At 34.8% G+C, this 26,481-nt stretch overlaps 1 protein-coding gene across 3 annotated transcripts in view; it reads left to right on the forward strand.

The window, feature by feature from the left end:
• CCSER1 (coiled-coil serine rich protein 1) overlaps window positions 1–26,481 on the forward strand; it is a 734,167-nt gene that overhangs the window by 681,634 nt on the left and 26,052 nt on the right. The window contains exon 9 of one of the 3 annotated variants that reach the window (XM_027600507.1): window positions 25,703–25,780. The exons of 1 other annotated variant lie outside the window; for it this stretch is intronic. In XM_027600507.1, the coding sequence (XP_027456308.1) occupies window positions 25,703–25,780 (78 nt within the window). Of the gene's footprint in view, window positions 1–579; window positions 703–25,702; window positions 25,781–26,481 lie in introns of those variants that run through there. One more of the 3 variants, XM_027600508.1, reaches the window with a different exon arrangement.

The raw sequence follows: 26,481 nt of genomic DNA on the forward strand, positions 1-26,481 counted from the left end.
ATGGTAATGGAAAATTTATTATAATACAGAATTTCTTAATGACTTCAAGAATTAATATTCCAGGTAAAGTAAATTGCCTTTGACCTTCCCTGTATAACAACACCTACTCTGATTCTGTGTCAGAAATTTTTTTAGGATTTGCAGCATTTTAGTTGGAAGTACCTTTTAATTTTGCCAAATTCATCCCGCATTTGGAGATATGTTTCCATTTGTTCTGCAAAGATATATGGAATATTTTCCTGAGAAGTATCTTCTGCTATAAGGGCACTGTTAGTGTGTTAGAACAATAATGGAGTTGAGGAAAGGATGACAATGATAGGAGATAGTATTTGGGAAAAATCATGGTCAGTGGTAGAGATGGCATTGCAACAATCTCCTGAGTGATAGAATGTCTCTTGATGAAATACCAAAATTTTGGAATGCCTAAGACACATCATCAAGTTAGGGTAAATATGCCAAATGAGGGATAATCAGCTGCCGTTAGTGCTAATCCCATTGCCACAGATCACTTGTTCCTTATTCTTTCCATTCCTGTCCTCTCTCTGATCCTTTTATTTTCTTTTCTCAATCCTATCACAGATACCTCTGCATCTTGATGTCAGTTCACCATTTTGGGCAAGCTGCCTTGAAATCCCTCTCACCTCCTGACCCCAGCTCTCCACTGCTGTTCTCCAAAGACCTCGGCCCCTCTGCATTAGCCAAGGTCTCCCATGTGAGCTGGACAGGCTTCCTAGGCAGGTGATCGGTTTTAAAAGTGCTGGCTGCTGTTATCACAGCACTGGGATTCAAATTCCAAGGGTAGGTGTTCCCTTAACCTTTTGAGAATCTAAGCGGGAGCTATCCTTGAGAGAATTGTAACCTAAGCCAAAATAATTCATGGTACCTCCCAGCTTGCAGATGTGGCTCCTTTTAATTTCCTGTCTCTTCCTGTCTTCCGTCTCTTTTCATTCCATCTTCCAGGTGCAGTTTTCCAAGTAAGCCTCAGTGTTATCTATTGTGGGAGAAATTCATCTCACGTTCTCAAAATATAGTAATTACCGGTCTCAGAGGGCTCCCTCCTCCCCAAAAATGCCTGTCAGGTTCCATGAAGAATTTTAGACATAATTGGGGGAGAAATTTCTTTTGGCAGAACTTTAGATATTTCTGAAATGATACAGACAATTGCCTATTTATGTTAATTTGTAAGACGATCTTTATCTCTAAATTATAGTCTTTGAGATTGGTAATAACCACTAATTATTGGTAAGAATGACAATGTTAAAAATTTATCATGTACCAGATTTTCTTCTCATTGAATCCTCAAAACAAGTATATGATGCAACATATGATTATTCTCATTTTACTTACAGAAAGTTGAGATGCAAACAGGTTCATAAACTTGCCCAAAGTCACCTGATGGAACTGCTGCAGAGCTCTTGTTTACAATGAAGCTACCATTATAAATAGTATTCTTTAAAGTACTATGCCTACTCAAAAAAAAAAAAAAGTCACTATGCCTAGTCAGTTGAAACAGAGAAAACTAGGGCTGTACTGACTCATTGTTTTGCTCATGGGGTCAGAAATTTCTAAGCATTCTCCATTTGAATTATTGCTTCTGCTTGTAGATAACCAACAAGTATCACCTACATTGAAACAACTTAGAAATGAAACCAACAGTCTTATTAAATCAAAATATTTAAATAAGGATGTTAATAAAGGGGGGTTACATACACAGATATAAATATCCCTTAATGATGAGGGATATAAAACCTACAAAAATAGTTACACAGTGCAGGATATGGTGAAGATGCTCCCAGATGGAGTAGGCCTTCCCAGGTGCAGGTGACCAAGAATGGTAATTGTTGAGGATGCTGCCAACAAGAATAATGATTCTACAAGGAACAGAAACTCACCCTTTTCATTCTTAAGAAGTGGGGAGAGAGGAGGGAGAGGGTGGGGGAGAGGGATATTCTTCTGAAGCATCCCTGCCTGACTGTTCTGGAGATGCTGGTTCCTCACCCACCTTCTCACCATATGCAAGAAGTTGTGCAGAATGACTTCAATGTATTCTTATAACTGGGTAAATTGAATGTTAACTTCTTGGGCATTTTGTTGCCAAGATCAGGCCAGCTTAAAGTCCATTCTTGTACTATTTCTTTCTATTCTAGGAAAAAAAATATAAATTCATACATTCAGGAACGTCTTAAAATATTCCAAATTTCCACAATATCCAGAGAAGATATCAAGTCTAATCTGGAAGGGGGAAAAAAAGGCATGCCAATTAGGAATCAACAATGACAAGAGACTAACTAACATAGCCTTTAAAGGGACATTTGGACTTTACAATGATAAGAAAAGTAGAAATACAGTGTGGACAATGGAGAACAAATTGGAAAGAGCTAATGTAAAAACCAAATGAGAAGACAAATTAAGAGTAAATTAAGGTCATTGTCACAGGCCCTGGAGGAAACATAATTATACTGATGATAGTAAATATACAGCCAAACTTACAATTTTCTTTATTGTTCTCTTGAAAAGTCCAACTGTGTATTAAGTAATACTTATATTAGAGTTGACCTGAGAAAGTTCAACTGTAATGGCAACAAAAAAACACTATCTATACATTACTTGTATAGTATTTTAAAATGAAAGAGAAAAACAATTTTTTATCTCTAATTCATCACATTATTTCATTACTGATTTATTATACCCTTGACATTTTATATCAAGTGCCCTTTCTGATTTAGATATACTTTGAAAGGGCAAGAAATGTGTAGAAAGAGTAATAAATAAGACAATGAAAACAAATTGAGAGCAAAGAGCCTTTTTATTTTCTGAAAATACAATGGAGACATAGTTCTGACTTAGAGTTATGTTTTATATTTTACCATTAATGGTCTCTATTGCTTATCACAAGTATTAACATCTGGTACTATTTTTAAAAAAATTAGTGAAATAAAACTTTTAATGTTTATATTTTAACTAAATTTGGAAAAAAATCACTTGTAATTTTGAGGAATGCTTTAATGTTTCCGCATATATTTTCATTCAAAATTGACTTAAGTCCCTTGAAAAGGAGCTTGAGAATTCCAAGTGAAAAAAATGTGGTTTTGAAATGAATCATTTTTAAAGAGAGAACAGATGTTCTCTATTTTTTATTCAGTACAAAGTCTCTTGATATTACTATAGCATAGTAAATATTTATAACCCCATATGGAGAAATTATATAGTCCCCCTTTGCAGGGTCAGTAGTTATCATAATTTATAAATATTTTTATTTTAATTTGATTAGTAATTGTATACATAAATGTTAGAAATATTTAATAATTTAATATGATTTATATTACATAGTGTCATACATTTAAATAAGGTATACAAGTGTATATGTTTGTGCAAATACAATTTGTTTTCTCTAAAAATCCTCAAAATTAGCTCTTCCTTGTTTGAATAGGTCAAATTTGAGATAGCATAAATAAAATATGAAAGTACCTAGCTCAAAAAGGACATGTAAACAAATTTATGAATGATGCTCAAGAGTAAGCACTGAAACATGAAGAAACCCATTACAATATTTTCCTTTTTACTCAATAGCAAACTTCTAATCTCTTTAGAAGAAAAAAAAAAAGTCAAAATTGGCTTTAAGTACTCTGGAGAAGTACTGCCAAGTAATCCACAAAAATAGAGCTTCTAAAAAAATTAGGTTTGATTATTAATATAAAGTATGGGCAATGACAGTGACCTCGCACAAAGGAGGGAAGCTCTGGATTCTGTTCTTTTGTTTGCTACTTACTAGGTTTGTGAATCTGGAAAATGTATTTTACCTCTCTGAGCTTCAGATGTCCAACCTTACTTCAAGAACTAGACTCTAAAGTCTTTTCAAGATAAACTGTAGCAAGTGCAGCTACTACTCTGCTCATATTCCCTCAAATTCGTTTATCATTTGGGTGCCTGTGTGTGTACACACGCAGGATCCAGATGCATGTTTACCTTCAGCAGCCACCATCAGGCAGTCTTGTCAGTGAGCCATCCTTAGCTTTGGGATCCTAAGGCCACTTTCCTTGCAGAACAAACCTCCTTTAATCAATGACTGACCTGTGTGGCAGGATTAATAGCCCAGCTCCGTATCACTAACTACTTTGCCTTTAGATAAGGACAATTTTGAGATGAGACTTCCCTCTCAAGGGTTTTCCTGTAGGATGGAGCCAAAGCCACTAACGGAGATCTTGAAGTTGGATTTTTGGGTGGACTCCTTCCCTGTCCAGCTTTCTCACTCTCCTCGTATTTTCCTGAGAGCATTTCCTAATAAATCAATTTCACAGGAATTATCAACTCAGAGTGCATTTGTGGATACCCCCAAATAATAATCTTTTTTTAATTGAGATATAATAGATATATAACATTACAAGCAACAATATTCTGATTCATTTTTGGGGGTTTGACATTGATTTATGTGAACACTGTCTAATGTCTGGCATTAGATAATACAGATCATCTCAGAAAAATATTGCAAGAACTACTGTACCACAATTTGTACCTCAAACAAGTCAGAATAAATGTTATAAATAAGACCTATAAGGTAATTACTATATTATATAACAAACTAATGATATCATTGATATTATCAGTGATGACATAGAGATTTGGGAGTGTCCTTGTCATCTGTGAACCACCAGCAGAGATTCCTATAAATCAGATATTTCCCAAAAGCTTACCAAAAAATGGAATCTATTCTGAGAGTGAAGTGGAAAAAACAAAAAAGAAAAATGTAAATAAAGATTCAAACAAAAATGAAAATAAGTAAAAACCAAGTGAATTGGGCAAACTTACACTCGCATTTAAAAATATATCGGGCGCCTGGGTGGCTCAGTTGGTTAAGCCACTGCCTTCGGCTCAGGTCATGATCCTGGAGTCCCGGGATCGAGTCCCGCATCGGGCTCCCTGCTCGGCAGGGAGTCTGCTTCTCCCTCTGACCCTCTCCCCTCTCATGCTCTCTCTCTATCTCATTCTCTCTCTCAAATAAATGAATAAAATCTTTAAAAAAATATATAGAATTAACATAGTATGTGAGATTAAGGTTTATTTTAGAGAAAGATATTAGTAAATGACTAATGAAACATATGATTTCATGGTCAAATAAACTCAGATTGATTGTTTCCATTTATTTTAAAAATCAAAATAATACTTTTAAAATACTATTTTTGAAGTACTTGTAATAATATATAGTCTTTGAAAGTTATTTACAAAGTTTCAAAAAATACTGGTGTGTGGAAGTACTTGCATTAATGACAAAAGAAATTACCTCTGATACAGACTAATTGTGATTTTAATCAGGTGAATAAGCTCTTTGGAAGACGAAAATATTTCTGTTAATGTTAATTTTATTATGTTTTAATCTTTAATCTTGAATATAAATACATCAAAATACTATTTTTTTCCTAACAAGTAAAATAAGAAAAATGCTCACATCGCCTAATATTTTCTGTATTGCACAATTATTTGCCTTGAATTCAACCTGAGAGTGGAGCTTTTATTTGTTGAGGAGGGACACAGTTTAAAATTAACAGCATATTCACTCTTACTTTGCTTATCAATAATTCAGATATTTCTTCAAAGTTTCACAATTTGGCATATATCATTTTCACAGATCCTTGAAGAACTTAAAAGCTACCTAGACATGTGATATTACCAAGATCTATATTACACTGCTACACAGACTTCATTCTTATAAGGGCAAACTGTTCTCTTCTTCACTTGATTCATGTAACCTGTTTTATTAAAGTGTATCACCTAGCAAAGTGAAATGAAAATGTGTGGGGATTTTTTTCCTGTTAAACACAGTCTTAGATTTTAAATAAAATGATCTAAAAATATATTTCATTATTGGCCTCATGTAATCTGAAGATGAGAACTGATACAGGGCAGAGCTTCCTTTATTATTAGGCTAAGAAAGCATGATTGTCCCACTATTGTATTTTCACTAGCAGAAGAATTTTAATTATAAATTTCTCATCTTGTTTTATTTACTAGCCACCTCTTGTACTATTTTTTCTTCTTCTTCGACTATATCAGGACTATGTGTACACTGTAAAGTCACATAAAGCTTTAAGCCATCCAAAGAAGGATTTTGTTTGTATGTTTGCTTTGCTTATCGGAAATTAAGATTGCTGCCCCTACTTTGTCTGGATTTATATTTTTCAATTATATGTTTTTAATCTTTTTATTTCAGTGATTCTGTGTCTTTTTGTTTTTGCATATGACATGTTGTTGGGTCTTATTTTCATTTCTTCGATTTGTGGGTCTTTGTCCTTCATTTGGTAAGTTCAGTATATCTATTTGTTTGAATTTTTATCCAGGATTTAATTCTGCCATCTTATTTAATGTTTTTCATCCTGTACTTTCTATGCTCTTTTAATGAAATTCTATAAAATTGTCTTCTGGCATTTTGAAAGTTACATGGGCTTATTTTATTGTTTTTCTTAACTTTAAGAAACATATGAGATAACTTCTAAATCTTGAACATATCAGTGACTATACTTCCATCTTACAAAAGAAACACATCAGTACACCCCATGGCTTTTGTTCTTTCCACCTCCCCTTGTATTACTAATATCTGGAATATTACTTCTGGTAACATAGATAAGCTTTCTCTTCTCTCTCATTATTCATTTATGTATTATATTTATTTAAAATAATTTCATTATGTGTATATACTTTAGAAAATATTTTGTCCAGTTCATCGTTTATCTTTAAGGTATAGGCACTCGTCAGGAGTCTGGTAATTCATTCGGCCTGTGAGCTTACATCACCTGTGGAATATGGGCTCTTTGGTCTTGGAGAAGCTCCACAGGCCAGTCTAGGCTAGTTCCAGCTTTGTGTAAATAAGAGGTAAGCATGAGACATTCAGGCACCACCAACTAGAGTTGTCACTCTCTTTTGCAACAACCTGGCAAGAAACAACTCTAACAGGATTTCACCCCTAAATTCAACTTCTAAAGGAGTTTTGCAAGATTATATTTTACAAACGCTGAGGGTGGGATGCAGGGAAGTAAAGAACTGAAGGCCCTAAGACATCAGCCCCCACTTACTTTCATGCAGAAAGATACTTGCCCCCACACAGAATGATTTAAAATATTGCTTTTTTTTTAAGATTTTATTTATTAATTTGACAAAGAGAGACACAGAGAGGGAACACAAGCAGGGGGAGTGGGAGAGGGAGAGGCAGGCTTCCCGCTGAGCAGGGAGCCCAATGCAGGGCTCAATCCCAGGACCCTAGGATCATGACCTGAGCCGAAGGCAGACGACTGAGCCACCCTTTGTTGCTGCTGCTTCTCTTAGGTTTTGGATTGTCTCTCTTATGTCCTCAGCATTATTTTTAGAGGTGGTAACCAACAACTCCTGCAAGTTGGACGTCTTGTTGAACACATGAATTTTTGTATGCATGGATGGTAAATTTGTATCTGTATTCAGTATGCGTTATTTACCTAAAGATTTTTTATTTAGTGGTTTACAATTTTTCCCATAACTCACTTTGCCCTTTTAAATGTTTCACTTATTTTTTCATTTGCTTTTATGAATTTACATATCTAGACTTCATAGCTAGACAATGTTATTGTAGAGTTGAAAACCTGTTTATTTTACAATGAGAAAATCTCCATTTACAATGAAAAGAGGTATTCTAAAATCTGACCTTATAAATATTCCTTTGAAAGGATACTTAAATGGAGTGTGAAAATGCCAAGCATCAGCTAATAAATCTTTGTGAAGATTTTTGTTTATATGCAACTTCTAAATGCATTGATAACTCACGAATAGAAAACCTAGAGTAAATAGATAACATGTGATGCGACTCCTTAAATCTCATCCCAAATCTTGTTCTTTTGTGAATAAAATTGAATAAATATTACCTCTTTTACAGCCTAAATAATCTCCACACATTATTTGAATGGATTAAACCACTTATCTTCTTCAAACCATAATAGTAAAACCTTGGCATATGTTTGTCAGTAGGAGTATATGGCTTTATATTGAAAGTGCCAAGGCAGCAAATACTGTAAGACAATTCATACTTGCATCTATACACTTGGAATAGTCTCTCTGCGCATACTTTGTTCCTATGTTGATTTAGATATTTTGCTAAAAATGGGGCCAATATACAATACTGCAGGAAAGGTATTTAAAAGAGAGTTGAAAGTGGAGTAATACTAAAATCGTTAATAAACTTGTTTAATGAATCGTTATTCTTTAAATATTCTGACTGTATTCTTTCCTTGGCATTGGAACACCAACCAAAAAGTAAATGGTCCTTCATAATAAACTCAGTAGATGTTACCATACACAACAACATTTGGGGGTGAAAACTGTCTTTTTGAATTACTAAATTCTGTATTAAATTGTTTCATGAGAGATTGGTAACACTGCAGTGAACCCAAACCAGCTTGATCTCTCTACGAATAAATGAAGTTGCAAGATTTGCTTTGCTCAGCTCTTTCAAAAGGATAAAAATACATAAAAACATTTGCATTGTAATTGTAGGAATCAAATTAGTTTCACTTTATAGATCCAAAAAGAAGCACAATGTGTAACATCATTTACATTTTAAATCACAAGAATCTTGTGCCAAGTGAAGAAGGTGAAGTAAATGTATTTTAGGCTTTGGGTTGAAAAGAAAAGACACTTTAGAGAACTTAACAGATTCCTTGAACAGAAAATTTTGTTGTTTTGTTTTGTTTTGTTTTTCCCAGAGTTTATAGTGTCCTAGGGAGTGGTAGACCAAACATCCAGAGACCAGATCATGAAGAACCAGATAAATCATACTAAAGAGTTTTAAACTTACCTTGGATTTGTAGAAAACCAATGAAGCATGATCTGATTTGATTTTAGAAAGATCAGTTTGATGGCAATGTGGAGCATATAAGTGAAACAAAACTGGAGGAGAGAATACTGTTAAAAGGTTATTGCAGTGATTCTGGAGAAAAATTATGAGAGCCTGGAGTAAACACTGGCAGTTAAAATAGAAAGGGATACATTTGAAGTTGATTTAGGAAGATAATTTGTTGGACTTGTGATGGATGAAATTGGGATGTTAAGCATCCAGGGTGACTTCTAGAGTCTTTAGCAGGAGATTCTTTGATAATATCTTTTATTGGTACAGGGAATCCAAAAAGAAAAAAAAAATGCTAGAAGATGACAAGCTTTATTAGGAATATGCTGAAATTGTGGTACATGAAGGGTATTCAAATGGATATGTCTAGCAGGCAGATGACATATGGGATAGACAGACATTGTTCAAATAAGTTGCATAGATTTCATGAATAAAATGAATGAAAAGGGTACATATGATATTACCCTTCATAATTTTGATTGCTTATGTCATACTTTTTATTAATAGTTTTAATTCAAGTCAACTTAAGTTCTTAAGCTCTATAATCATTAGGATTTATCCTCAAGTTTAACTATGTTTCATTAACCAGTGTGAAGGAAAGTAAATATAATGGACAAAGCAGAAAATGGAAGGTTAGTGTTCATATGTCTAGTGTTATTATCCTCTGTAAATAAGCAAATATTAACTGAAATAGCATTATGTTCACTAATCTAGCCTATATATATATATATATATTTTTTTTTTAAATAGAAATTCAATGCTGGGAACATTGCTGAAAAACCGGTACATGTATTTCAAGTGTCTTTTTATAATGATCTTTTAGAACACACTTTAGCATGATCTGTAAACATGTCCATCCATACTCTTTGATTAATTTTATTCTTAGGGCACCTAGGTGGCTCAGTTCGTTAAGTGTTAGACTCTTAATTTCAGCTCAGGTCATGATTTTAGGATTGTGAGATCCAGTCCCTAGCTCAGGGGGCGTCCGCTGGAGATTTTCTCTCTCCCTCTCTCTGTGCCTCTTGCCCTACTCATGCACACATGTACATGTGCACTCTCTCTAAAATAAATCTTAAAAAAAACCTTTATTCTCACAATTTATCCTAAGGAATAATTCCAAAAAAATAGAGGTATATACAAAAATGTTTAATATATTTCTAAACTTAGTCTAAATATCCTCAAGATTCAACAAATAATGTACTATCAGCAAGCTGCAATAGTATATGTCCATTAGAGATTCACATGTAAGGAATGTAGGATAAAATTAAAAGTTTCGTTAGACCTTGAATCTTAGGAGTTTTTTTTTTTTTTTTAGCTGAGAAAATTGTTAATTGAATTTCTTTTTTTAAGATTTTAGGGGTGCCTGGGTGGCTCAGATGGTTAAGCGTCTGCCTTCGGCTCAGGTCATGATCCCAGGGTCCTGGGATCGAGCCCCGCATGGGCTCCCTGCTCAGCGAGGAGCCTGCTTCTCCCTCTCCCTCTGCCGCTTCCCCTGCTTGTATACTCTCTCTCTCTCTCTCTCTGTCAAAAATAAATAAAATCTTTTAGAAAATATTTATTTATTTGACAGAGAAAGAGCGCACAAGCAGGGGGAGCGGCAGAGGGAGAGGGAGAAGCAGGCTCCTCGCTGAGCAGGGAGCCCGATGTGGGGATGTGGGACTCAACCCCAGGACCCCAGGATCATGACCTGAGCTGAAGGCAGATGCTTAACTGACTGAGCCATCCAGGTGCCCCTCATTTCCTTTTTCATTGAACTAATTATACTTCTTGTTTTGAACCCTAAATAATATTTACATATGAAATCAAAAACTTATTTTTTCACAGTATTTATATTAAACTTGTAAACAAGAATGGAAAACATAATTATAGAACAATGCAGCTGTATCCAATGATGTAAAAATTAATAAACAAAAATTGAAAATAGAATGAGGAGAGGTAAAAACAGAATACGCATACTAAGGTTATAATGTTTCATGATTGAGGACTACTAGATAATATCTAAGTTTGACATGTCAAGAGATAGAGGTTCAAACATATCACTTAAAAAATTAGTGATAATTAGAAGGATTTAAATATTAATTATATAGCCAATGGAAATTGAAAGTTTAGAGAAAGTGGAAGATAAAGACTGCTAGTTTCTCATAATTTTTATTGAGATGTCAATGGTATCTGTGATGAATTTAAAATATAATTTACTTATTATTGTAACCTCAAAAAGAGATGAAAACAGTAAGAGTGTTTAAATCTGTAAATAGGATCAAGGTGAAAGGAGAATATTTTCACTTTTAATTTTGTGCACTTTTATATGCTTCATGTGGAGACATTTAAAAACAATGCATCTATAATATGTTGTTTTAAGAATTATTAAAAGTTGCTATTAATATTTGATATTGAAATGTTTATTGTATGAGGACAAAATATTATACAAAACAGCCACTATGATTGATGATAAATAAAGTAGATATGCATAGTAGCCAATCTGAAAGTAATACATATACACAGAATATGGTCATATGTTTTATTACTAAAATTTCATTTTTGATGTTTTATTCTTGATTTTAAACTGAAATTTTATTTTATTTTTTTAAACTGAAATTTTAAACATTAAAAAATACAGTGAACGGAACTACTAGACTGCTACTTACGATCCCACCACTATTTATTGAGTTTTTGGAAATAGACATTCTCTTTCTCTGCCTTTGGTTTTGGCTTTCTCTTTTCATTGCCTAGGTCTCTTGATTATAAATGTCAGAAAGACACTTTGGTCTGCCTCAAACTCAAATGGGAATTTATTAAAAGACTGACCCATGAAACCAAAGACAAGCCTAAGGCTGGGCCCCAGGAGCAACTATAATTAACAATTCATATAATAGTAACTTTCATTCTCTATATTCACCTCTGCTGTTCTTTGATTTTCTTCTTTCTTTCTCGGTCTCTTGACTGTACCACTGTAAACTTGACCGCTGCTTCCTCTCAAACTTATACCTTTTGATCCAAGAAAAATTAACTTATTTTTCATATTTTTATATCAATATTGCCAGAAGAGTTCTCCAGCCCAGTTTGGGAAAGGGGTCCACTTTCTGTAAAGCAGTGAACTGTGACAGATTGATCACAGTGCATTCCCTGGCAGCTCTGGCTGTAGGCATGCACTAACATGGAGGAAAATGACGTTCCCAGGAAAGAATGGATGTGTGAGGGGAGAAAGGAGGCGTTCCAGTTAGAAAAGATTGGCGTCTGCTACCATTTGAAAGTTTAATGCATTCATACAGGGATTCTTTGTGTTCTTAGCCTACTTATTAGCACTTTTTATAGCATTCGGCAACCGCTTTTATAGGACTCCTATCACCACATACGTGCTTAGATGCCTCAGTTATCTTTCTAATATGTTCAGTATGTCTGGTTCACCCTTATTCTCAAATCATTTTACTTTTTCTCCCATTCACTCCCATTTCCAATAAAACCTGCTTCTCCTGCAGTCTTCCCGAATCAGAAATGCCACCACCATCCTCCCAGTTTGCTCAGAACAGAAAGTTGGAGTCATTCTTGACTTTTTTCTTTTCCTTTACCTATAAAATAAATTACTTGCTTTTAAATCTGGCTCTTACTTGAGTCTGGAAAACATATAAGGGCTCTATCCCTCTTGCTAAAAGCATTTCTAGAAGACGACTGCAGTACCTTCAAATGACCATCTTTCATACCCTCCTTACCTCTATTTTCTTCTCCATGTAGCAGCCAGAATGATGTTGGCTAAATACAATTGAATCGTACTGAAAATTTCTGTGGTTCCCACTGAACTCAATATAAAAGTCAATGCTCAGCTGACCTACAGTTATCTGATGGCAGTATATAGGCCTCTTGCTCACCAAGTTCTGGTCACACTGTACTTTTTTCAATTTCTTTGACAAATGCCTACATTGCCCCCTCGTCCCCAACTCCCTGAGCTTTTTCCAATCTCTTTCTGAAGTAATCCTCTGCTTATTCCCTGCATGTGTCCTTGTCCCATAGACTTAACCTGAAGTTAAATTTCCTCAGTAAGGCCCACTTTATCATCATGTATAATTAAAGGGTTTCTTCCATGTTATTCTCTCTCTTAACAGCTCCTTGCTTCCCTTATATCACTAAGCAATATTTGTAGCTTTATGCCCGTTGGCATGTTTCCTTATTGAAACCCTCTCTCCCCTATGAACTCTACCTAGTGAAACAGCCCAGAAACAGTATTTTGTTTACCACTTCCAACGTGAAGAGAGAGGTTGGTGTTTAGCATTCCACACACACCACCCTCTTGAGAGAGCCTGTCCCCTTCAGCTACTGCACACTTAGCACAGTTGTGTCTTATTCAGGGGTTGCGTTCTGAAGTGGCTCCCAGTGAGCAATTGGCAAGAAAATTTCATAGAAATAGTTTTCTTGGCAAATATAAAATACACAAAATAATATAAAACAAAATAAAATTGTATTGTACCTGTAACTACAGAGAAAAAAGAGTGAGCTCATAGTTGAATTTGTGTAGTTAAATGTACTATAATTACTGGTGGGTGAATTAATAAATTATAGGTACTAATTAAATATTTGGAATCAGTTAAGTCCAGCTTTAAATGCCTCTGCCTATTACTTCTTTTTTAAAGATGAATAAACAGACATCCAAAGCCACTAAACAAGTCCTCTAGTCACACGTAATCCCTTCAGATTCTGTTTTACTAGATTTTGCAGTTTAGATATACGTCTGTGGGGTTTTATTTATTTATTTTACTTTTGCTTATGAGTGTGCTGAAGGAAATCTGAAGGATAATGCGTTTTCTGGTGTTCAGAATTTCTTTAGTTTGCCAGTAAAGTTTGATCTGTGTCTGCAATTTGTCTGGTGAAGTTTGATTCATGGCCTCCATTGTTTTCTAGCTGATTGTCAACCTGTAATGCTGTGCTGATTCTGCAAGTCTTTAGTGATCTTCTTCTTGTCTCCCTTATGCATCAGCATATTGTTGTTAATGAATGACTGCCTTGAAGACTTTTATGTCACTTCTCAGTTTAAAAAAATTTATATACATTAAAATTAAATCAATATCATAAAATGCTCACAGTCCCCTGAAGCAAATCTTTTCTTCAAAACAGGAATCTTATTTTTAAACCATAATGACACAATGGGCAGGGTATTATATCCTGACCTTCCTGAATAAAAATATCAAGCAAGAAAAAGCTAGAACAGTCTTTTCCATACATTCAAGATGTCAATCAATATTGCTGGTAGGTTCCTGTTTTTCGTGATACAGGGCTTGCTTTTTTATTTTTTTGTTTTTGTTTTTTGTAGTAACAATTTTCAAGGTTGAATTAAGGTTCTATGGTTCTGTGGGCAACACTACTATGATTCTGCTAGAACTTACCAATAACTAATTGAAACTCCATTTTTCCAAATTGTGTGTGTGTGGGGGGGTGGGTGTGTTTTGGAGGCTTAAAAATGGCAATAAGCAACATCCTTCTGTGTCCTCCTAAATTCAGAACTAACTGCAAAGTAGAAGATTCAGAGAAATTGACTTAAAATGTCATCCAAACCTGGATTGAAATGTAGCCATATAAGTTTCCAGGACATTCTTATCTGAAGTGACCCACTGAAGTTGCTGACACAAATGGGAAAATTGCAGACTTCTATCACAGGGCAGGAGTCTGTAAGCTCATGTCTGGACAAGCTGAGATTCCATCTTGTGGACAGGCCATGCCAGTAAGAAATAGAACAGGTTTGTTTATTCCAAGATCACCTACCAGTTAATAAATGAAGAGGAGAGAGTGAGAAGTAGAACTTCTAGCAGAAGGAACCTTCTGCAATTATGGGCCATATTTGTGGAATGTCAGGGAAATGGAGGGTCTCCTGACAAATAGAAGGTCTGTGTTATAGACCAGGATATTGTTAATGAGGGAATGTTTGGGACTTGATATATCAAAAAATTCTCCTGGGCCCTATTTCCTATTGAAGACACTTCTGCATTCATTTTTTTCCCATAATTATCTTCACTGGAAGAATCACCTTATTAATTTCTCACTCAAAATATATAATTCGGGCAAGGATGAGGATGGAGTACATAAGCTTTTCCTGGAAAAAAAAAAATCCTGGGGCACCTGGGTGGCTCAGACGGTTAAGTGTCCAACTCGTGATTTCAGCTCACTGCATGATCTCATGGGTCATGGGATCGAGCCCTGTGTTGGGTTCCCCGCTCAGGGGGGAGTTTGCTTGAGATTCTCTCTCTCCCTCTGCCCCTTCCCCCACGTGTATTCTCACGCTCTCTCAAATAATCTTTAAAGAAAATCCTAATCTATTCATGAAAATATTTCTCACTTGATGTTACATCATCACATCCTCAGACACATGTTAGATTTGTACCAATTCACTTCTCACTTTTGTGTCTCTGCTTCCTTTCTTCTTTTCTTTTGTACAGCCTAAAATTACTAGAATAATCCCTTTGTTCATATATCACTTTCAAGCCGTCCCTACTTAAATTTATGTACCATACAAATGCCAGAAATTTTACTGGACTTGTCATGTCACTAATATTAAATTCCCTAAAGCAAATGCTTTTGCAGTATGTCAGTTTTTCCAGCTGGTTTCTGATGAATCCTCTCAAACCTCATGTATCATCTTTCATTCTCCTACTTCATTTATTCAGAAAAGTATCAAACCTAGAATGTGCCAAAAACTACATTAGGTTGTGTGGAGTCAATATGGCTCTAAATAGACACGATCCTTGCTGTGAGGAACTTACATGCTAGTGCAGAAGACAGACAAGATACAGGCAAACAGTCAAATAAAAGAACTGACAGTTGAAATGAGAGGTGGTCAGTAAAAAGAGACTCACCTGGAGGTGGGAGTCTACTTCAGAGATCATAGCTCTAAGCAGTAACACCTTAATATGAAGAGTCCAGATGGAGGAAATAGCATGTTAAAAGTTCAAGTGCAAGGGGCGCCTGGGTGGCTCAGTCATTAAGCGTCTGCCTCGGCTCAGGTCATGATCCCAGTGTCCTGGGATTGAGCCCCGCATCGGGCTCCCTGCTCCGTGGGAAGCCTGCTTCTCCCTCTCCCACTCTCCCTGCTTGTGTTCCCTCTCTCACTGTCTCTCTCTCTCTCTCTCTCTCTGTCAAATAAATAAATAAATTCTTTAAAAAAAAAAAAAAGTTCAAGTGCAAAAACTTTTGCTCCACTCAGGCAACTGCAAGATGATGAGTAGGAGTCATTTTTGCAGTGGGAAGATTGGTAGGAGATAAAATTAGCATAATGAATAGGGGCCAGGAGGGGCAGGAGCTGTACATCATGATAAAGGTTTACTCTTTATTATATAGACTAGAACTATTTGATAGAAATACAAAACAAGCAATAAATTGTAGTCATTTATGCAATTTAGTATTTCAAATACATTTTATTTAACTTATATCTAAAATGGTATCACTTAAGATGTAATAAACATAAAATTATGAGATACTAATGGGTTTTTTTTGTACTAAGTCCTCAAAATCTGGTGTGTATTTTACACTCACCACACGTCTCAGTTTGGACTAGCCACATTTCAAGTGCTCATTTGCCACATGTGACTGGGGGCTGCCCTACTGGAATGGGATATTAACAGGTTTTAAGCAGGAGAACGAACTGCATTAGCAAATCACTTTGGAGTGGAGAAAGTATGGGTGAAGACAGGAATACCAGTTGAGAGGCTTTATTAAGCTTTTATTTCCTTTGGCTGCTATAACAAAGTATGACAGATTGGCTGACTTAAAACAACGGAAATTTATTTTCTGTCTGTTTTGGAGACTAGAAGTCTAGGGTCAAGGTGTTAGCAAGACCATGTTCCCTCTGAAAGCTCTAGGGAAGTATCCTTCATTGCCTCTTCGAGCTCCTTAGTGGTTGCTGGCAGTCCTTGTTGCTTGACTTATAGATGCATCACTCGAATCTCTGCTTCTGTCTTCATGTGGCCTTTTGTAGATCTGTGTCACTGTGTCCAGATATCCCTCTTCTTAAAAGGACACCAGTCATGTTGTATTTTTTTAAAGATTTGTTTAATTATTTGAGAGAGAAAGAAAGAAGAGAGCATGACAGGGTGAGGGGGAGAGGCAGAGGGAGAAGGAGATTCCCCACTGAACAGGGAGCAAAATGCAGGACTCCATCCCAGGAACCAAAGGCAGATGCTTAACCAACTGAGCCACTCAGGTGCCTAGTCATATTGTAGTTATGATTCATCCTAATCCAGTATAACCTCATTTTAACTGGATGGCGTCTGCAGAGATGCTATTACCAAATAAAGTCACATTCACAAGTTTCAGGCAGACATGAATTTTTTGGGGACACTAGTCAACCCAATAGAGAGGCTAATGGAGTAAAAGTGGTAGCTTTTGCACACTGGGCACAGATCTATGCTCCATTTCCCATTTCCTTGCTTGTCCTTAGGTAGTGGATCCAGAGTAGTGATACTAGCTAGAAAAGGAAGAAATAAGTGTGAAATGGATTTCAGAAATGTAATTAGCAGATATCTTGAATGTGGAGAGGCCAACCCCAAACAATCTGGCTGATCTTTCTCAGTCACAACTTCTCTCATAACTTTCCTGATAAGTCACTAAATGCCTACTACTTTTATCCCAGGAAATTTGTTTTCCTAGCTTCTAAAGGCGTCTAACTCAAAGACCTCTCCTTCAAGTCCCTTTTTATGAGGACTTTCTTAATTAGCTCCACCTTAGTGAGAAGAGTATTAAACTAGAAGAAATGAAGTAGCCTGTCATATGCATAAAAGAATTCAAATATATATTTGTTTAATCCCCCATTACTGAAACTATACTGGCATTTATATACAGTACAACATGTTGTTTGAAAGAAACAATCTGAAAACCAGAGGAGTGTTGTTAGAATTGAAACAAAGCATCATTCAGTTCTTACTGGGGGGAAAAAATCCATATGCTTTCTATCTGGGATATTGAATATAGTTATTTGGGTACAAATATTCCCAGTGATTTCAATCTCCAAAAATATAAATTCCCAATTTACATATTTGATGTATCTTCTTAAATGAAGTAACCTAAACTCTTAAATCTGGGTATATTTTCAGTTTGTATAATCTCTCATGGGTAATGAACTCCATAAATATAAAATATGCTGTGTAATGTTGTGTAATCTTACTGAAAAAAATTACTTCCAACGCAGTCTCAAAGTGGTGGATTGTGGAGGATGTCATACAGTTTCCTAGTTTAGGTATAAAATAACTATAAATGTTATTTAGGTATTTGTTTTAATGATTTACTGGATATATCCTCCTCCTGTTTGGCTTTACATTTTTTGGCCCACTTTTTAAAGTATATAAACATAAAATAACCCTCCTATCCTTTTACCCTTTTCTGCAACTTTTTCATACTTTGTTTTTCCTGAGGTGTGGTGATAAAAAAAAAAAAAAGAATCTAGTAATAAGAAAGCTGCTAACAGTTGTGAGATTCTGGGCAAGAACATAACTGTGGGGGCTCACAGAATGTAAATCTAAATATTAAAATTCTAAATTAGGATTTAAAAACTGTTGAATAAAATATGTTCGACCTTCCCATCTTAACAAATATACTTTTCTAATGACTTGGAAAGTCATGTTCCAACCAATTATAACTTTTTGGACTCCATAGCATCCTGTGCAGCACTGTGGCAAAGTGGGGAGCCAGTCCGACCTCAGCTTAACTTAGCACCTTACTACCCTAGGTTCTGTCCCTCATGGCCTTATGAGCATATGTGTGATTGACCCAGTGAACACCAGGCTCTACACTGTCCCATGGCCACACCTTGGGTGACCCTCAGGAGGACCTGGTCATGTCCCGAACTGGGCAGTGAATTCCAGGGTTCTGGAATAGGGTGGGAAGGGAAATATGGCCTTCGTTTGTGACACTTCCCTTATCCCTGCAGAATACCCTCCTCACAGGCAGAAACATGGTGAGAGAACAGCCAGAGCACAGTACTCTAATGCAAATATCTCTTACCTAATCTGCAGGACAATATTGACCAAGAGAGCCATTTAAGTACATAGCTAATACTCTTCTTCTAAATTCCAATACCTGTTAGCGAAGTTGGGTAATGAGTACATAGGGACTCTTTGTGTTATTCTCCCTTTTTGTTATATGTTAGCAATTTTCCATAACAGAAAATAAGAAAATAATACATTTTAATGTCATCTTGATAGTTCCAAGAAATTGTATGTTTTGTGTAAGGAGGTTTGGTTTGCGTGGTCACTGTTGTGCTTGTTTCTAATTCTACTGATGCCTTCACGGATACGCTCTCATTAAAGGTGGGTGAAAATAATCAATGTGATCTCTATTAGATAGCCTTTGCATTTCTGAGCTCATATTTGGACTTGGCATTACTAAGCAATCCCAGTGATTTTCCCTTAGTTTTTTGCTTCTGTTGTATATAAATAATCATTTATTACTGACATTGAAGTCCATTAATAAGATGATCAAATTCTTTTTGATCTGCCTAATTTCTCGTTTAAACTGGACTCAGAACACTTTGTGAATTTTCTTGTGTTGAATTACATTACCTTTCAATTTTATTTTATTATTTTATTTTATTTTGTTTTTTATTTAATCTCTATACCAAACATGGCGCTCAAATTCATAACCCCGAAATCAAGAGTCACATGTTCTGACTGAGCCAGCCAGGCTCCTCTTACTTCTCAATTTTTAAAAAAGTTAGTTTCTCTTGAGGTGCCTGGCAGGCTCAGTCAATACAGAATAAGACTCTTGATTCTGGGGTCATGACTTCAAGCCCCACATTGGGTGAAATTAGCTTTTCTCCTCATTTCAATACTATTTCTCTTTTCATAAACTGAACCTGTAGATCCATGACTTAGGATCTGGATTCAGGATTACACTATTTCAGGCAGTCTTTGTGTTTATTTATTTATTTATTTTTAAGATTTTCCTTTTTCTGATTCAAACCTATTCTTTGGGTATATGTCTGTGTGTGTGCCTGCATGTGAGTTTTGGATGATACAGAGGCTTTTGTGTTTTTCCCTTTAATCTCCGGGTATATGTTCATATAGTAGTGCTGTAATCACTATTACCATATATTTTGTATTTCAGCTCTTAATTTCATTAATAAGTGCAGTTTTTTTATTATAGATTCTAAAGCTATGTGTAAGCCCTCATGTTCTTTTTTTTTAAATTCATTTCCTTTTCATCTCGAATTCACAGTATTCTGTGTAGGTAATTAAACTTATAATTTAATATAAGTTGGAGTTGTTTCTTGGGATTATCAAATATTTTCTTTTCACCTTTACTGCACTTAGTTTTACATGCATAAATTTTTTAACAGCTCTAATAGATGAAAATAGTATCTAAGGTAGAAATAAATTATGTAGAATAATAAACTGCTGGATGTTAAAATATTCATAATTATTTTATTAATCAGGAGTATCTAATAATGTAATTAAATAATGTAATTAAAACATATTCTAAAATAAGGATAAATAACTGCCAGTCCTTTAACTCTCCTAGCCACTTGAGGTTTCATTTTCAAATGAAATTGAAATTTCATTGTCAGTTGTTAGCTTTGTTATGGTTTTGTCTCTCTCCCTGTTTTTTTTTTTTTGTTTGTTTGTTTTAACCACATTTCCTCCTCTTAAGTGCATCCTAAAATGACATGTGCTTTACTGGTACACACATGAAAGTGCAAAAATTTACATATATCAGTGGTAACTGTTATGTTTTTTATGCTCAAGCATTTAATAAATATGTTCTTGATTACTAAAATTAAATTTAAGAATTTTTAAAGAAACTAGAAACTAATCATTTTATATGGACAACATATGTTTTGGAAGCAGAGTCTATGACTACCCAGTGCATAAAACATAAACATACTTACACACACCAGAAAACATTCTAATAGCTTAAGCAGAATTAATTTTAGATTACTTTGCTTGAACTGATTGATAATATCATTGCTATCATAAGAATTTCATGCCTTTCAAATTTAGTTTTTATTTCAGTTTGCTTTTGCACATTTTCCTTCCAATTTTTTGTTATAAGTTTATATTAACTTTATCATCTTATTCCTAACTTATGTTTCAAAATGCATTGCTGGTGGGGCACCTGGGTGGCTCTGTCGTTGGGCGTCTGCCTTCGGCTCAGGTCATGATCCTGGCATCCTGGGATCGAGCCCCGCATCAGGCTCTATGCTCGGTGGGAAGCCTGCTTCCCCCTCTCCCACTCCCCCTGCTTGTGTTCCTGCTCTCGCTGTCTCTGTTAAATAAATAAATACTTTTAAAAAATGCATTGCTGGCATTGCATATTTCTAGTTATGGGTATTCTACGGAATCTCAGCTTTTATAGGAAATAAAGATTCCTAAGCAACCTCAAATTGTTTTCACAGCAAAGAAAAAATGACTTAATAGAGTCTGCAGGAGAATATATACAGGATGAACATAAAAACACAGTTGTATTATTGGTATTATTGCATTTGGTATGCAATATGCAATATGCAAGCAGCAATACTGCTTGAAGGTTTTTTCAGAGTCAGAATATCTTTATAGAAAGGACATCAGGGTTTGGAGACGAGAGTTTTCCTCTGGGGCGTTCCACTTACTAGCTTGTGTGACCTTTAGCGACTGATTTCAGTTTACTAAGTATCAATTTCCTGCTTTAGAAAAGGACACAGACTTGGGGCGCCTGGGTGGCTCAGTCGGTTAAGCGTCTGCCTTCGGCTCAGGTCCTGATCTCAGGGTCCTGGGATCGAGCCCCGCATCGGGCTCCCTGCTCTGCGGGAAGCCTGCTTCTCCCTCTCCCACTCCCCCTGCTTGTGTTCCCTCTCTCACTGTGTCTCTGTCAAATAAATAAATAAAATCTTAAAAAAAGACACAGATATTGTATGTTCTTGAGAGGATTCACATATATTACATGGTATGGTGCCTGGTGTGTAATTACATGCTATAAATATCATCTATTATTGTTAGTAATAGCTGTTGTAGTAAAGATTACAGAAGGAGAGGGAATGTGAATATAAATAAATATTCTTGGCAAGTTTGTAAATTATATACATTTTCTTTGATTTATATGCATTTATTTATGACAGCTATTATACAGATGTTATTAAATTACTCTTAATGTCAGATAAAATTATTTGGAAACTTGTGGAGAAAAACCATCTTGTATATTTTTCATATAGCAATGTTTATAATATTTAAAACCTCCACATATTCAGGACCAAGATCAGGCAGAAATGTAAAATAACACCAAATATAAATGATGAAATTTCTCTTTCTCATCCCATAATTTACTCATATATATGTGTATATCTCTATCTATCTATATAGTTGTTTGTTTTTTACAGAATCTGCTAGTCTTTTTTCTTTGTGTTTATTCTAAGAATACATAGGTTTTATTAATCTTAAATGAGAAAAAAAAGGTTTGTTTTGTTAAGAAGTATTGATACTGTCATTCCTTGGAATGGAAAATGTAAAAACAAATAGATACTTTGTCAGAGGTATAGATTTATTTATAAAACTTATCTACCAGAAGTTGAGTTGTTTCAGTTCTCCTCTATCCCTCTGGGAGAGGTTAGAAGAAGAAATTACAATGTTTATATAGGAAAATACCAAAAGAGAGACACATTAAATCACATGTGTAAATGAATTCTATACTTTCTGGCACAGACCGGATTTAGCACTCTAGTCCTACTCCTCACTATTGTCCCTTTCACAGTCTCCCCTTAGGCAAGTTTGAACTAGTAGCTGTTTCTGTATATCTTTGTCAGGGTCTCTCCAACTTCTAAATATTTGCAAATGTTCTTGTCTAAGAAACGGCCCTTATCCCTTCCACTCCTAGTTGGCTTATAATAATTAATTTTTCTAGTTTTAGCTGGGGTGTCAGTAGCTTCTGCATTTCAATTATTTAACTCTCCTATATGCCTCCAGCCATCTCTGTAGTCCTTTTACTTTATGTATTGAATAATAATTTTTTTAATATCTCTGCCTTTCACAGTGGAAGTTTCTTTATAAAAGGGGCTAAACCTTTTTTTTTTAAATTGAGATATGGATTTTTTTTTTCCCTAGTATAGTTGACACACAATATTATATTAGTCTCGGGCTTACAACTTAGTGATTTAACAAGTTTATACATTAGGAGGGGTATGCCTTTTTTTTTTCCCCCTTTATGTCCCTTGTACCATAATATGCATTTAATAAAAGTTATAGTTGAATTAAGGAATATAATATATTTGCATCATGAAGGTGAAATGTCTGTCTCTCTATACTGAAATCAATAATTTAAATAAAAACTTTTCTTAAATCAGCATGAAATAAAAATATATGATGCTTTATTTCTAGTCTTCTAATATATGTATTTATATAGCTAATACTGATTCATTTTTATATAAATAATTATTAGCAAACTCACCATCTAATAATAGCTATTTTTATGGTCTATTTTCTATGTAATACTCTTTTTTATCTCATGTTAAATTTATTAATTCATAAATAGCCATCAGTCTTGCAGAAATGCAAAAGCGCCATGGAGAATTATCTTCCAAAACCTGTAGAGACTTTATTTAATCTTCTAAGTGTATGTTACAGAAATTTATCAGAAACTTTCATATATTTTCTTCCTACTATTACACTAAACAAAATATTTGATCCTTAAGTATATCCACCTAAGTCTATTAGAAAGTTGTATTTTACTCCCCACTTTTGAATATAGCATACAAGTGCATAAGTAACAAATAATTCAAATATGACATATTTGTTGTTGTGAAAATGCCTGCAAATGGAAGTGGCAATGAATTCCATTAGAAATGCCTTTCTTTTTTCTTAATTTCTGAAAGTATTCTTGATGTACGTTTTGTTTTGCCTTGATTAGGCTGTTGGTTATTGAAGGTGTTTGAAATTTTTTATCATAAATTGAATTTTCTAAGTCTTATAATTCAGACCAATGAACCAGAGTTTAGCAGTCTTTCCCACTCCTATCTTCAGGATGGGAGGCCTTGAAAATAGAACTGTGAGCAAACCATAATGGAAGCATTTGCTGTCTTTCCTCCTTGCTTTTTGCATTAGTGCATAGTCTCTAATTCATGTGCAAATGTTCATATATCTAGAGATTTATAACAAAACTTGCTTTTCCAATGCTTATTCCTCCAACCTTTTTCAAAAACAGATAAATTTTTCTAAACAGCCCTTCAATGATAGCAAACTTTATTGCTTCCTTTGCTTATTACTACTTCTCCCTGCTCTTTTTCCTCAGCCCAATATAAGTCTAAATAAACACAACTTGTTACTTCTCATTTTAAATTGAGTTTGCAAAATGTGGCCACATTTTCACTTATCCTTTTCGTACAGTTAAAATCTTACCTCACTTGCATGACATCTTTCTGAATTACCTAATCTCCATTTCATTTTGGTATGAATAGCAGCACTAGAAGTTTTGTGATAGGGCAAGTTAGAAGGTTTGAGACATTAATAGTCCATAATGTTTTTTTTTATTATTTCAATAAGCCATATAAATATGTTTGCCTAAATTATGTATGTAGTTTGTTAACTCTGATTACATGCAAATCTCAGGCAGAATTAAGGGCAAGAGGGGATGGACAGGGGAAGGAAGTGGAAGGGAAGGTAGAGGAGGGGAGAGGAGGAAAGTGTTCTTAGTGAGGTTCGTGATGACTATCGTCCCTTCTTGGAAAAAAGATGAATTAAATCAGCTTTAATCGTTAACATATTCAACTATTTTACTGAGCATTCAACTTTAAAACAAAAGAAATTATCCTTTTTTAAAAAGTTGTATTAGTGGTCTTCATGTATTGACATATAGAATTTTCTGTAATTGTTTTTTTAACATTTATTTAAATTCAGTTAATTAATATATAATGTATTATTGGTTTCAGAGGTACAGGCCTGTGATTCATCCGTCTTATATAATACCAGGTGCTCATTACATCACATGCCTTACTTAATGTCCATCACCCAGTTACCCCATCCTTCCACCCCCCTCCCTTCCAGCAACCCTCAGAAAGTAAGTTAAGTAAAGCAGAATCTAGTAGAATCACATGAACTTACTTGGAAAATTTGTCAAGATTTCTAAATTATATTATTCTCATTAAAAATGGGTGATAATGGTAGTAAAAACCCCAAGATGAGGTATGATCATGTAAATACAGTATTTTGAGATGTGCCAGGCACACAATAAGCACACTGCATGGTAACTAAGCTCAAGATCGTCTTTTAAGTGACACATCTAGGAATGAGAATAGAAGTCCCCAACCAGAAGCTCAATCAAATTAGTAGGCCAGAATAAGTGCATTTGCATTTGAGATATGAACTCCCAAACTTCCTTCATGTATTACTTCCCTTACCTAGTTATGACAGAATTTGATTAAGTGTCAAATATCATATAGATTCCTAAATGTGGAGATTTCAGGGAAGGATTAAGAAGAAAAAAATGAAATTAAAAAGAAACTAGATGAAATCCACTGAGTAGTATTGTGTTCTGGATTTTAAAGGTAAATATTCTGAAACTAGAACAAGAAAATCCCACCAATTCAATTTACAAAACAGCCAACAGGAAACCCAGGATAAGCATTTGGTCTTGGATTTAAGCAATCCTGGCTCTCTCGTGTTCAACTGCAGTTCTACCTCAGTGGTTTCTGTACTAACAGACTCCAAAGGTAGAGTACTTATGACTAGAAAATTAAAGTTATGAATATTTAAGCTGATATGCAAAGCACCAACAGAGCAAAGTATACATGCAGATAATCATGAATTATACACTAATCAAATTTTAATAAGCGGGGGACATTAGTGTAGAAACACATGACTTACCAACGTGTTGTTTCCTTTTTCTTTTTTTTTTTTTTTCATTTTGCAGGAAAAAGTCCAGCATTTACAGAAGGCTTTTGCTTCCAGAGTAGATAAATCCACACAGACTGAACTTCTAGGCTATGATGTAAGTAGCTATATAAAACCATTTTTATCTTCTTTATTGGTATTCAGACCTCCACAGCTTATTTACCTCTGTTGCTGTGTCCATGCATTGATTTAATAGGATTTAGTGGCTCGCCATTCATCTTTTGCTCTTAAATAATCCCCAAATACCTTCTGGAAGTGAAAAAGATAATTACAGGCACCAACTAGCATACCAATGTCTTATTTTTTTTTTTTTAAGCTAACATCCCTCATATAGTCTTTTGAATTAGTGAATTTGCAGACATGTGGAAGATACATATTAGAATACTAGGACAATTTACTTTTAGGAGAGTACTAATTTATTTATTAACAGTTTAATAAAGTTATGTTCACAATCACCAAGGGCCAGGCACATCATTTTTACATTCTGATACATACAGGAAACACAACTTTGCAGAGAAATTTACAATACTATTTTAGCTTTTGGGCTTCAGTGCAAGCTTCAGAAAGTAATTTAATTGAAAGTTAGCATTTTTTTCTTAGTGTGAAATACTTGTTGAATTGTCAAAATAGGATTGTAAAACATGTGTTGATACAAGATTGCTTCTAATAACACTGGATGATTTTGGATAACTTTGATTTAAATGCCTATCTTTTCTTAAATGAAGCTATAAGATTTTCGCTTTGCCTAAGTTGATGACTTTAAACTTCCTTTTGGTGAAAATATAAAGGAATTATCTT

The sequence above is a fragment of the Zalophus californianus genome, chromosome 2 (assembly GCF_009762305.2).
Source record: "Zalophus californianus isolate mZalCal1 chromosome 2, mZalCal1.pri.v2, whole genome shotgun sequence".
Lineage (NCBI taxonomy): Eukaryota > Metazoa > Chordata > Mammalia > Carnivora > Otariidae > Zalophus > Zalophus californianus.